This window comes from Chelonia mydas, chromosome 1, assembly GCF_015237465.2.
Source record: "Chelonia mydas isolate rCheMyd1 chromosome 1, rCheMyd1.pri.v2, whole genome shotgun sequence".
NCBI classification, from domain to species: Eukaryota; Metazoa; Chordata; order Testudines; family Cheloniidae; genus Chelonia; species Chelonia mydas.
In genome coordinates, this window is record NC_057849.1 from 272666542 (window position 1) to 272678825 (window position 12284).

The 12284-nt window shown below is 42.5% G+C and overlaps 1 protein-coding gene across 1 annotated transcript in view; it reads left to right on the forward strand.

Moving 5' to 3' along the window:
- Positions 1-11552, forward strand: part of TSPAN19 (tetraspanin 19) — a 29264-nt gene extending 17712 nt beyond the window's left edge. Inside the window, exons 6-9 of the mRNA XM_007069603.3 lie at positions 2568-2678; positions 5038-5181; positions 8048-8131; positions 10448-11552. Of these exons, the coding sequence (XP_007069665.2) occupies positions 2568-2678; positions 5038-5181; positions 8048-8131; positions 10448-10519 (411 nt within the window). The 3' untranslated portion in view covers positions 10520-11552. The remainder of the gene's footprint in view (positions 1-2567; positions 2679-5037; positions 5182-8047; positions 8132-10447) is intronic.
- Positions 11553-12284: the final 732 nt, after the last annotated feature.

The window sequence follows — 12284 nt, forward strand, 5'->3', positions numbered from 1 at the left end:
ACCTAACTTTTAGGCTCCTTGAAAATCACTGGAATCCACAAATGCTGGGTTAGGCACATAGGCTCCTTTACAATGCACAGGGAGAGATAGGTGCCTGAGAATGGGATCCACAACTATGAGCATGGTAGGCGAGGAGCCACCTAAGCTACTCAACACCAGATGCTGATGAGATGGATGTAACCTAAGCCTTGCCCCTATCAGGCAGATAGGTTCCTAAGTCTGGGCTGCAGAGAGGCACCTACCACGGCCTGCAGTCCACAGCTGGGAACCCTTTTTTGGAGTCAAGCCCCAAAGTGGTCCATGCCTAACTCACACATCTTTTGTGACCTTTAGCCCAGCGGCTACAGTTCTCACCTGGGATGTGGGAGATGCCATTTCAATCCCTCCCCACCTAACAAGCAGGGAGTTGAATGTGGGTTGCCTGTCATTAAGGTGAATGCTTTACCCACTGGGCTATCAAGTTATCCTCACTCATTTGCTGGCCTTACGCATATTGTTTAATACAAGGTGGAAAGTCTTCAACCAGAGAGATGGAGGGCTTGTCTACACTTACCGGAGGATCGACGCTGTGGCGATAGATGCATCGGTAGTCGATTTAGCGGGTCTAGTGAAGACCTGCTAAATCAACGGCTGATCGCTCTCCCGTCGACTTCTGTATTCCACCAGATCAAGAAGAGTAAGGGAAGTCGACAGGAGAGTGTCTCCTATTGATGTCGTGTAGTGCGGGCCCTGCAGTAAGTAGATCTAATATACGTCGATTTGAGTTATGCTATTCATGTAACTCAAATTGCGTAGCTTAGATTGACTTTTCCCTTTAGTGTAGACAAGGCATCTGCGAGCCCCACATCAGAGCATCCCGTAGTCTAGTGGTTAAGGCATGCACACAGAAGGTGGGAAACCTCTTTCTTCCCTTCTGACACCCATGGTGTGTAAGTTCCCTAACCTCTGAACTAAAGGTTATAAAGGAGGTGGCCCCTAGCCTGTCTCATTTCTCTGCCCCCCACCCCCAGCCTTCTTGTGTGGAGTTAGATGTGCAATGCTGCTATTCTTGAAAAAATGGCTTAGGAACTTGACTTTCAGAACTTACTAGCTGTGGATCACGAGCAGAAATAGGCACCTCCCTGCATCCCAGACCTAGCTGCCTAATTCTGCAAGGGCTGGGGTTTAGGACACACCTCTCTTCCCAGCATCTGCCATTGACTCCTACATACCTTCATTTTTTTAACAATAGGAAGCAGCAGCTACAGATTGTGCAAAGCTGTTGGCCTGATACTCCACTGTTTTGTACCTTCATATAGTAGTTTACGCACTTTACTTCAGCACTGCTGCTCTATGGAGGGCAGTAATTGGTGGTTCTATACAGCAGTCCTGACTCCTCCCTCTCCTGGCCATACTCCCTAAACTCTATTGCATCGGAATGCAAACGGAGTCCCCATGAAGCTAGGCTCAGCATGCACAGGGGAGTGCAGGCTCTTGTGCAGGTTTTCCAAAGCAAACTCCTATCACCACACTATACAGTAGAACTGCATCTGTTCTGCTGCATCTGGGTCTCTCTATGGCACCAGAATTTGCCTCTTAACCAGTAATGAATGCTGACTGAGTTCTGCCTGTCACAGAATAATTTTCTGTATTGGAATATTTGAACAGATACGATATATTCTGAATTGTGTGTGTGTGTGCGTGCACATGTGTGTGTTATTTTAAAGACAGCAGTAAACGAAATACAATTTTATCTCATCCTAACTATAATGCTGGTCTGGTATTATAATAAATTACACTAACATGCTATCATTCACAATGCAGAGCTTCCAGCCATGTCTGCAGAATGAATAGGCTAATTGGGGTAATGAAATGTTTCCATGACCTACAGCATGTCATCATATGATACTCATGCCCTCTGTGCAGCCGCACTTTTCCCTGTGATTTGTCACTCCAATGCCCTAGAGGCTGCTGTTACACTGGACCACTTTGTTCATCTTTGCTTTCTTCTTTTCTGCTGGTGCCATGGCCGTGTTCTTATATATGGTAAAGAGGCCAGAGCAACGCTGCTCACAGGTGGCCCTTGGAGAAAGCAGAATGTCAGTAAAAGAAAAAACACAGACTGCAGTATCCCCTTTCCCAAAAGTGGAAGCACTGAAGGCCTCCTTCCACAACAGAAATGTCCAGGTTTCAGGTCCCTGAGCCTTTTCATGAAACCAGAGTATACAACACGTTGCTGACATACACGTTCTTTCATCAGAACTCTAAGAAGACATAGTAAAGGCAACATGGTCTAGTGGATAGGGCACTGTAGTGGGAGACAGGAGATCAGGATGATTTTGTCTCTGCCTTTGACCTGCTGTGTGATCTCTAACAAGTCATTTCAAGTTTGTGCCTCAGTTTCCCTTCCCACCTTTTGCCTATGTTGTCTATTTTGACTAAAGTTCTTCAGCACAAGGACTGTTTCTCACTACCAAGCATAATGAGGCCTTGATCTCAGTTGGGGCCTCTGTATACTAATAATACAGTATTTTGAGCAGTTTATTTTCAATCATCCAGTGTGTATGGTAAATGCTCTGTATTAACAGGTCCAGATTCTGTGGAATGACAGAATTGATGCCGTTATTTCTAACTATGGGAACAAAAATCTGACTGGAAGAGAACACGAGTGGAATATTCTGAATGCTGTGCAGCAGACTGTAAGCAGAAAATTGAAAAATCACCACCCCAGAAATATTCTATTACCTTTTATCACATGAAAAGTCTTATGTCATAAAGCACTGACTGAAAAACTGTTGTTTAGCCACAGGCTTATATATCATGGCAGCTGGTGTCAGATGTAAGTAGATATATTCCCTACTGTTTAACTGAAAACTTGGATGTCTACTGGGTTGATAGGGCTAGCTCTGCAGATGTGCAAAAAAGCCTCTCCCCCACACGCCTTGCTTTGCCACCCTGTGCAGGGGCAGGCACAGTCCCGGTCACTGTAGGCCACTGGCCTAATTAGGCCCCTGAGCATAAGGGCAAGAATTCTCTAATGTCTTGGCCAATGCTAATAACTACAAAGGATGTGGGCAGGATGTGGCCGTGGCCTCAACCCCATGTATATTGTCTAATGGAGGTGTCCCAGCATGGAGAGGATTGAACACTGTATCCTGTAAGAGGGTATAGCTGGAGTCACACTGTCGCAGCAATCACAAGGGAATTGTCATGTGCCTTCCTCGGGGGCAATGCCGATCTCTCCAATGCATTATACCATACTCATCACCATAGTGTCCAAGTGCATGTGAGAACACCTGCTGGTGCTATATTTCTCTTCACCAGCCCCGACTGCCACAGGCAACTTAAAGCCACATTAGTCCTGCATATCAACATTTTATTACTAATATTTCAGAGCATTCATAAACATTTTCATTACATGGTGAGACATGAACAGTTTCCTTTGCTAGAAGTCCTTAATAGCAGCATCATTTTCCATGAAATAAATTGCTTAAAAGGTGAACTACAAAGTTCTTTACAAATGATAGGCAATGATTCATGATCCCAAATAATTCACAGCAGTATCTGCCCTTGCAATTACAAGTTAATTTGCATTGCAGATACATTTTAAAACAAACATTCTTTGAAAATCTGTTCTTCCTTCTCTGAGTTGCAAAGTTCTGATTTCAGCAACAGCTGGTGCTGTGACATCATCATCATAAACTAAGACAGCATTCCCCGCTCTGCTTCCAGCTCTTGTGTGATGTCATCAACAATTGTTAGAAAAACACAACCACAACCTAAGAGTTCACAGCTCTTTGCTTGATAAGTTTTTCCAGCAAAATAAGGTTTTTCATTGAAAAAAAAATTTCTAGGAAAATGTCATTTTTGACTAAATTATCTGATTTTTCAACAGGAAAATTCTAAACAGTACATTTCCTTTTGAATTGACATTTCAACCTGAAACATTTTGAATCAATATTGCAAAGTGTCAAAAATGACATAAAAAATATATAGCCATTCCCAAATTGAAATTTTTCAGAATTGTTTCTACTTTTCTTTTCGTTTTTTTTTAAATTTTTTTGATATTTCGACTTTTCATGCTGTTTTAGGATGAAAACAAATGTTGAAATATTAGAATTTCCCCTAGGGCAGAAATTCAGCTTTCCAAACCATTCTACCACTGATATTCAAACAGGTTTTTGGGAAGGATGCCTAGAGCTGACCCATGGGATTTTGTGGTAGTAGTTAGCTTTTTGCCAAGTGCTAACCCTAAAATGAGGACCTTAGGGCTAGATTGTCAAAAGAGCTCCACTCTCATTTAGGTAAATGGCCAGGTTTTCAAAAGAGCTCAGCATGTTGGGAGCTGAGCTCTTAAAAATCCTACTGTGCCACCATAAGAGCTGCGGAGTTGTGAGTGCTTTGGAAAATCTTCCTCTTATAGAGGTGGCTAAATCAGACCTGTACTCCTTAGAAATCTGGCCCTAATTATGGAAATGCACTCCATTTCCTTTGCTATTTTTACAGATTTTTCTCTTTTCTTTCTGGTAGTATTTCACTGTGGCCTGGCCTGTTGTCAGTTTGGTGCCTCTACTGCTTGACTGAATAAACAACAGTTTATAAAGTGAATGCTTTCTTAGCTCACATTTAAACCTTGACGAAGGCTGAGTGTGGTAGTCCAAATGTTTGGCATTTGTCCTGGAATAAAAACATGATAACAACATTTCCAGTTTACATTTTTAGTAGTTCTGTCATGACCCTAGTGCCACAAATAGAAATTCCTTTCAAATATACATTTTAAGAACATATTCCTCTCCTAATATACACATGTAAAATGAACATTCCATACATGCCATTGCATATTACAAATATATGCAATGGCTGTTTTGGAAAAGAGATTGATTCTTACATGATAGAGGACGGTGAGAAAATATAAACCATATTTTTAAAGAATAAACTACATCATTGACATTATTACTAATGTCTCGTATTGTACTATAATTCTGTCTACCTTGGGGGCACCTTGTGTCGTTCTTTATTTGTTTTGGCATTAAAAGTACAGGATCTTTTTTTTTCCAGCTGGAATGCTGTGGAAGACACAATTTTACAGACTGGGAAGAGAATGAAAATAAAGAACACACAAATCACGTCCCATGTTCATGTACAAAATCTAATAGGAAGGAATGGTTTTGTGATGCCCCCGAGAATGAAGTGTACATTAAGGTAAGGAATAAGCAACTTTATTTCACCTGAGTGAACACAGTAGCTAGCTTTGATAACTTAGGGCTGGTCTACACTACACAATTAGGTCAAAGTGAGGCAGAAGCTGTGAAATTGATAAAAAAGCTGGACAGCTAAAGCCCAGCTACCCCTCGGTCCACTGGAGGTGGCTGGACCCTGCTATCATCTGGGAGCTGGGTGAGAGTGGACCCCCTGCTGGCTGGGAGCTGGGGTGAGAATTCCTGGTTGGGAGCTGGGGTGAGAAGCCCAAGTGGCTCCCCCCCCCGACCCCCCGCCACTCCTGGCAGGAAACGGGGAGGCAAGAAGCCCCTGGTGGTTTCCCCCCGACTCCTGGAGGGGAACAGGAAGTGGGGGGGAGAGCCTATCAGGAGCCCCAGAGCTTGTGGGGCAGCTGGGCTTGCTGCAGGGAGCTGAGAGACGAGGCTTTCAGCTCCCCACACTGCCTCTCTTAGGTCTGTGGAAGCGCTCCTGGTGAGGGCGCATCCCACCAACTCAAGTAGGGTAGTGTGGACATGCACCACCACAGTAATTACTGCAGTGACTATCAGTTGATCTAATATAGCTCAACTTACATTTCTAGTGTAGACATACCCTAAATTAACCTTTGAAAACTCTTTCCAAATCCTAATTAAACTATAAGTGCCTTTAAAAAAATTGAAACAGTAGTAATGATCTTCATAATTAAAGCAAAGACATTCTTGAGCAGGCTGCTGGTGTGGTTGTTACTTTTTAGGAGTCTACCACACAGGAAACTCTAGATCAAGGCAGAGATCTCAGGATAACAGGAGCTGGGAGCATCACAGAGAGAGTCAGTCATGAGAGAACATTTACCGGTAGCTTGTGCAGTACTAAAGTTGTTGCCATCCACCATTTTGTGCTGTGTGCAAGTACAGCTATGCTACAGAAAAGGAGTGAAGAATATAACATAAAAGCTATGGAAACGCATAATTGTTATCTTTGTTGTTACTTGTATCATGCCAGCAGTGTATTCACCTATTTAGGAGTTGTCTTTCACCAGAACATCTGCATGCACTTTACAGAATTAAAGAATCCCAAGCAGAAAAATAAGAAGCATATTATCTGAGAACCCTGATAGATCAGAACTATCTAATTATAAAAGAGAAGGACAAGCTTGTTTAGGGCCATCAGATTGCTGTTATTAGAAAGCTGGAGCAAACAGATACATCTTACCATACTTCCTAAGAACACACAGAGTTGATCTCATATAACCTTACATTGGGAAAAAATTCAAGAGGTGCAGGATCCAAAGTAAATACCATAATCCTATGCTCTTGGGCAATATTCTTCAGACAATCAGCCGAAGGCGCCTCATGTCAATCATAGATATTTTGGAATGGTTTGGCATGAAAAAAAAGAGATTTTCAGCAACAAATAGGACCCAGATCATTGAGGAGTTTGTAGATACTAATCAGCAACTTGAATTTCAACAGAAAGGGAACTAGCAGCCAACAAAGAGTAATGGTCTCAAGTTGCAGTGGGGGAGGTTTAGGTTGGATATTAGGAAAAACTTTTTCACTAGGTGATAGGTGAAGCACTGGAATGCGTTACCTAGGGAGGTAGTAGAATCTCCTTCCTTTGGGGTTTTTAAGGTCAGGCTTGACAAAGCCCTGGCTGGGATGATTTAGTTGGGGATTGGTCCTGCTTTGAGCAGGGGGTTGGACTAGATGACCTCCAGAGGTCCCTTCCAACCCTGATATTCTATGATTCTATGATTTCACTCTTTTCACATCAAGTTGGTACTGTCCCCTGTTGTTGCAATGAATTAACTCTGATAGCAGGTCATTTAATGGGATATAGAGACATATTTTCTCATCTATATATTAGAGCATTATTTCCCCCATGGAAAATTTAGACTTTTTGTCAAAAAAGCAAATGCTCAAAAACAGATATTTTTATTTATATATTTATGGTTTGACAACTGAAACTAATTAGTGTTTTATCTGAAAACTGCCAGAGACTGAAAGCTTTCAGTCAAAAACAAGAGAAATCCTTTTTTGGTTTTCTGTTTTCCTAGAAACCCCCTCATCCCCAAATTCAAGTAAAACAGAGACTCTTCATGAAAATTTTCATTTAATCAAAAATCCAATTTGCTGTTGGAAAACAGTTCAACAGAAAATCTTTGAGCAGTCCTAATCTAAAAAAACTTTATTCTTTACACTATTCCAAGATTTCTGAATATGTACACATACTGTTATTCAAAAACAGGGAAGTGGAAAGAGGAAAAGACATGGAGATTGGAAGTTTATATTAGTGTGAGACCTGCACAATACCTTTTCCCTGCAGTAACAATGACCCTTCTTTACTTTTCAGCTTGTTTCCTATATAACAGTTTATTAATTATTGAAGTGACTGGTATAACAAACACAAACAATGATCCAGAAGACAGATAAGTCCATCCTGAGATGAATAATAAGTGGGAATCACAGTAAACCTGCAATAGCTAAACATACCCTTTTAAGTATCCAATTGTAGAGTGATTGGATGCTTGAATGAGGATCCATCAATATGCTTTTACAAAAGCAAATTCCCCCTTAGATCAGCCATTAGTCCAAGTACTTTTGAGTGAAAAGGTAACTAATTCAGTCATTTACTTTTAAAAATTGGTTTAAACATTTAAAAAAAAAACACTTGAAAATGTTTTGGGCCCAACTCTCAGCATTACACACTAATGTGACTACCTTCCGATGAGTAAGTAGCAAAACCCGTAAATCCCTGGTAGGAAGTTGTTGCATAAAATTTGAACAGGGACATGTTATAAACATGCAGTCTGAATCCAGGAATCAAAAATAATTTTGCAGTTAATAACTATTCATCTGCTTTTGCCTAGGGATGTGACGAGTATATTAAAATGTGGTTTGAAAACAACACTTTGGCCTTAATTGCAATTAATATTGCACTGCTTACTGTAGAGGTAAGAGTACTTGCTTTTTTTTTAAATAAGAAAATATTGACAAACTAGTGGGACCCACAAAGATAAGTTTAGTGTTCTATGGGCATGACCCTGCCCCATTAAAATCATGTAGGAAGTTCTATGAACTTCAACGGGAGCAAGATAAGTCTCTATTTATTGGTGGTTTTGGTAATTAAGGGCTTGTCTACACTACCACTTATGTTGGCAAAACTTCTGTTGCTCAGGGGTGTGAAAAAAACACTCCCATGAGCAACAGAAGTTTCGCCGGTGGCATAAGTGGTACTGTGCACAACGCTATGTCAGTGGGAGAGCTTCTCCTACTGACATAGCTACCATCGCTTGTTGGGGGTGGTTTAATTATGCCGGCGGGAGATCTCTCTCCCATCAGCATAGAGTAGATACACGAGAGATCTTACAGTGGTGCAGCTGCATTGGTACAGCTGTGCTGCTGTAAGGTCTCTAGTGTAGACAGAGCCTCAGAAACAGTATTCCCAGAGCCAGTGGTGCTGGAACATTTTTAGTAGTGGGGGTGCTTAAAGCCAGCCCCCTTACCCCTGTCTGTCCCCACCCCGCCCTGAGGCTGGAAGCAGGGCTGTGTCTCCAGGAGGGGGGACCGAGACAGGGGTAAAGGGGCCAAGGCCACAGCTGGGGGCAGGTGTGGGGCCAGGAGCGGAGCCCCGGGCAGGGGCCAGGAGGCTGGACCCCATGTGCAGGGCCAAGAGCAGAACCCCAGCTGTGGGGCCGGGCATGGGGCCAGCAGCTGGGGAGTGGGGCTGGTGGCTGGGGTCCCAGGAGCAGAGCTTCAGGTGTGGGGCTGGAAGTGGGGCAGGCCCCAGGAGCAGAGGCCTGGGAGCGGCGGGTGGGGATGGCCAGGACCTGAGCTCCAGGTGAGATGAGGGGTTGGGGAGCTGAGGGCGGGCGGAGGGCCAGGAGCAGGGCATAGGCGTGGGAAACACCCCAGCAACTGGTGAGCAGGGCATGGAGCCACCGGCCCTCCATAAAACCTGGGACTGCTGCAGCACCCCCACACTGCTACTTCCCACGCCTATGCCCAGAGCAGTGAAGACTTCTTCAGTGATGTTGATGCCCATCCTTTCTCTTATTTGTTTATACAGCTTGTTTCTTTCACCTGCAGTGGAGGAAAAGTCAGTTACGGAGATTGTAAGCTCTTTGGGGCAGGGACAATCTTGTTGTTGTGTGTTTGTACGGCATCTAGCACAGTGGGGTCCTGGTCCATTACTGGGGTTGAGAGATGATACCATACTCCTTCTCCTCCTCCTAATTATTATTAATAATTGATACATGTGCACTAAGTCAAACAGCACAAAATTACGTGAGGAAGAAAAGACATTCTCAAATTTATGAGGAAAGTATATCATAAACAAGTTATAAACTCTGCAAAAACAAAACAAAATTTGTATCTAATTACGACAAAGACTCACCCTGAATTCCAAAGGCACCCCAAAGTCCCACTGCCACCAATGGAAATTGTTGGAGCACAAAGGAAGTTGGCTCAGACCCCAAATCACTGAGTCGGAAACTCAGTTATCTCAGTTTTATACTGAGACTGAGAGCAGAATCTAACTCTGTATCTCCACAGACTTTTATTGTTCTACTGTCATATATTGGAAGGTCAGTGGAATTCCCCATTACCAGTGTTGGCCAAATTAGTAATAAAAAAAAGGTTTAGGGCTTATTTATATTAAGTACTGGGATGTGGTACAGACTAATTCATATTCTGACTGAACTGATTTATCCATCTCTCCTGACATACAGCCCTTTAAGGAATTGATCTGTGAGCACCGTTTTGATCTGCAGGTATATTCTGCTGGATTCTTTTCTCTGTCAGATATTTTATTATTTTATTTTAGGATTTTCTGTTCTGCTCACCATCTCTTCCAATTGGTGTGTTTTCGGGGCAGATGAAGTTTATGGCAAAATTTACGTTATTTATCCGCCATTCCCATAGTGCCTCACAGTCTTTTATGTCTTTAGCCTCGTAACACACTTCCGTGAGGTAGGAAAGTGCTATTATTCCCATTGTACAGAGGGGGATCGAAGTCAGAGAAAGACCAAATGATCTGTGTAAGGTCACGCAAGAAGCTTAGGAAAGGGATAGGGAACTGAACCCAGGTCTTCTAAGTCCTAGGTTAGCATTTCTAACCACTGGTCTATCTTTCCTGTTGTTCTGCCTACTGTGGCATCAGTGGGAGCAGGATCTGGCCTCTAAACTGCAACAGATTAAATTTAGATATGAATGAGCATAAATAACTGACCCGCTTTAATTTTTAACCCATTTTTTCTTCCTTTTTTCAGGTCCTCCTGTTCACGCTAGGTGCACTGCTGTTCAAAAACATCAAGAAGAATAAAATTTCACAAAAGGCATAAAGATTTTTGGTGTTGTTATATTGAATGAATTATCTAATAAATCTTTAATCCAGAGGTTCCCAAACTTTTCTTATTGTGTACCCCCTTCCAGATCTACAAGCTGCCCATGTACCCCTGCCCTTCTCATCATTGATACTTTGTGTGTTCTTCTTAACACTACCAGTCTTTAGCCATTTGTCCATATTTCACTGTTATGTACAGATATAGTTATAGTGCGACATATACAAACAAAAAAACCCCTAAATTCTGAGCTAAGTTAGACTGGACAGTTGCTGGGCAACTGAACCCACAGTGTACGGTGATTGGAGGTAAGGACAGGGCCTGATTTACACCTTACGCACCCCTAGGCACAGCATCTTCAGCGCCCCCTGCCTATAGCTGACCTTTGTGTTGCACACAATTTTAGAGAGGTAAGGTGCCCCTAGAATGCTGGCACCCCTAAGCATGTGCCTACTGTGCCTAATTGGAAATCTGGCCCTAGGTGAGGACTCTGTACATCAGTGTCTTTGTGTACCTGTGTTCTCATTGGTACATCTTGAAGTAAATTAACTACCATATTTTATATAACAAATTCCCAGAATTTTAAAGATTTGTCTGCAAAGGCCATTATGGAAACGTAATACATAAAATAATTAATAAATAAAATCCACCATTACACAATTTTTCCTGCATACCCCCCCAGAGATGTCTTGAATACCCCCAGGAGTATGCATGCCAGAGTTTGGGAACCTCTACTTTAATCTGACCCTTCAAGTCAAAGGAAAGACTCCCATTAAAATCAATTATGTTTGGCTCAGGCCCTAAAATATAACAATTACTGTGATATAGTGTAATTTATGTGTTGAGACAGAAAATATCCCAATGGATATAGCTGCCTGCTGTGTACTGCATAACATATGTGAATTTATGTCTTGATACATTTGTGCATTGTTTGTAGTCTTGGTTATGATATTTATACTACAAAGACATACAGACTAAAGTATTGAGCACTTACCCATTAACTAGCTGAATAATAAAACATTCTGTGAAACTGAATACTAGTTTTCTGAGTCTCCAAAACAATTTGCTCTGACAGTTATATTATATATGTTGCTGTACCTGCAAATAACTCTAAAACAAAAAGATATGTGGGCATTATCACTGGGGTTACTGACCCCATTTAAGGAGAGTCTGGGCCCAGGCTACCTTGATGAACTGATTTAAGGGAAACAAGCCTATCTAGGCAGCCTGGTAAAAGAGCATCAGGACTCGGTTGCAGAGAGGTGCTCACAGAAGGAGACGCACTCCTAAGAGAGAGGCACTCCCAGAAAACCACAGGCCCCAAGAGGAGGGTTGTGGCACCCCCTGAGCCCAAGGGGAGAGACTAGAGGCCAGGACTGAGAACCACAGGCTCCAAGGAGGAGGGATGTGCAACCCCTGAACCCAAAGGGAGAGAATTTTATTTCAAGTTTATTTAGCTTTAATAAAGGAGATCTCCAGCATGGGTATTTTGTCTTTCACTCAATTTGATTGTGTAGAAGGGGCTCAGAAAAGAGAAACTGAGACCAGGAGTGCCTGCACCACCACACTAAATCAACAGGAAGTGCTACAAGGCAGAATGACCTGCAACAGGTATTCATCAGACTCAGTGGTCAACCAAACATACTTGTCATGAAAGTGGGCAAGACAGCTATCCCTGACAAATCCTACCAGTTTTTTCTTTTCATTAGCAGTGAGTCTCAGAGCCCAGGTCAACTGACTCAGGCTCGCACAATGGGGCTAAATA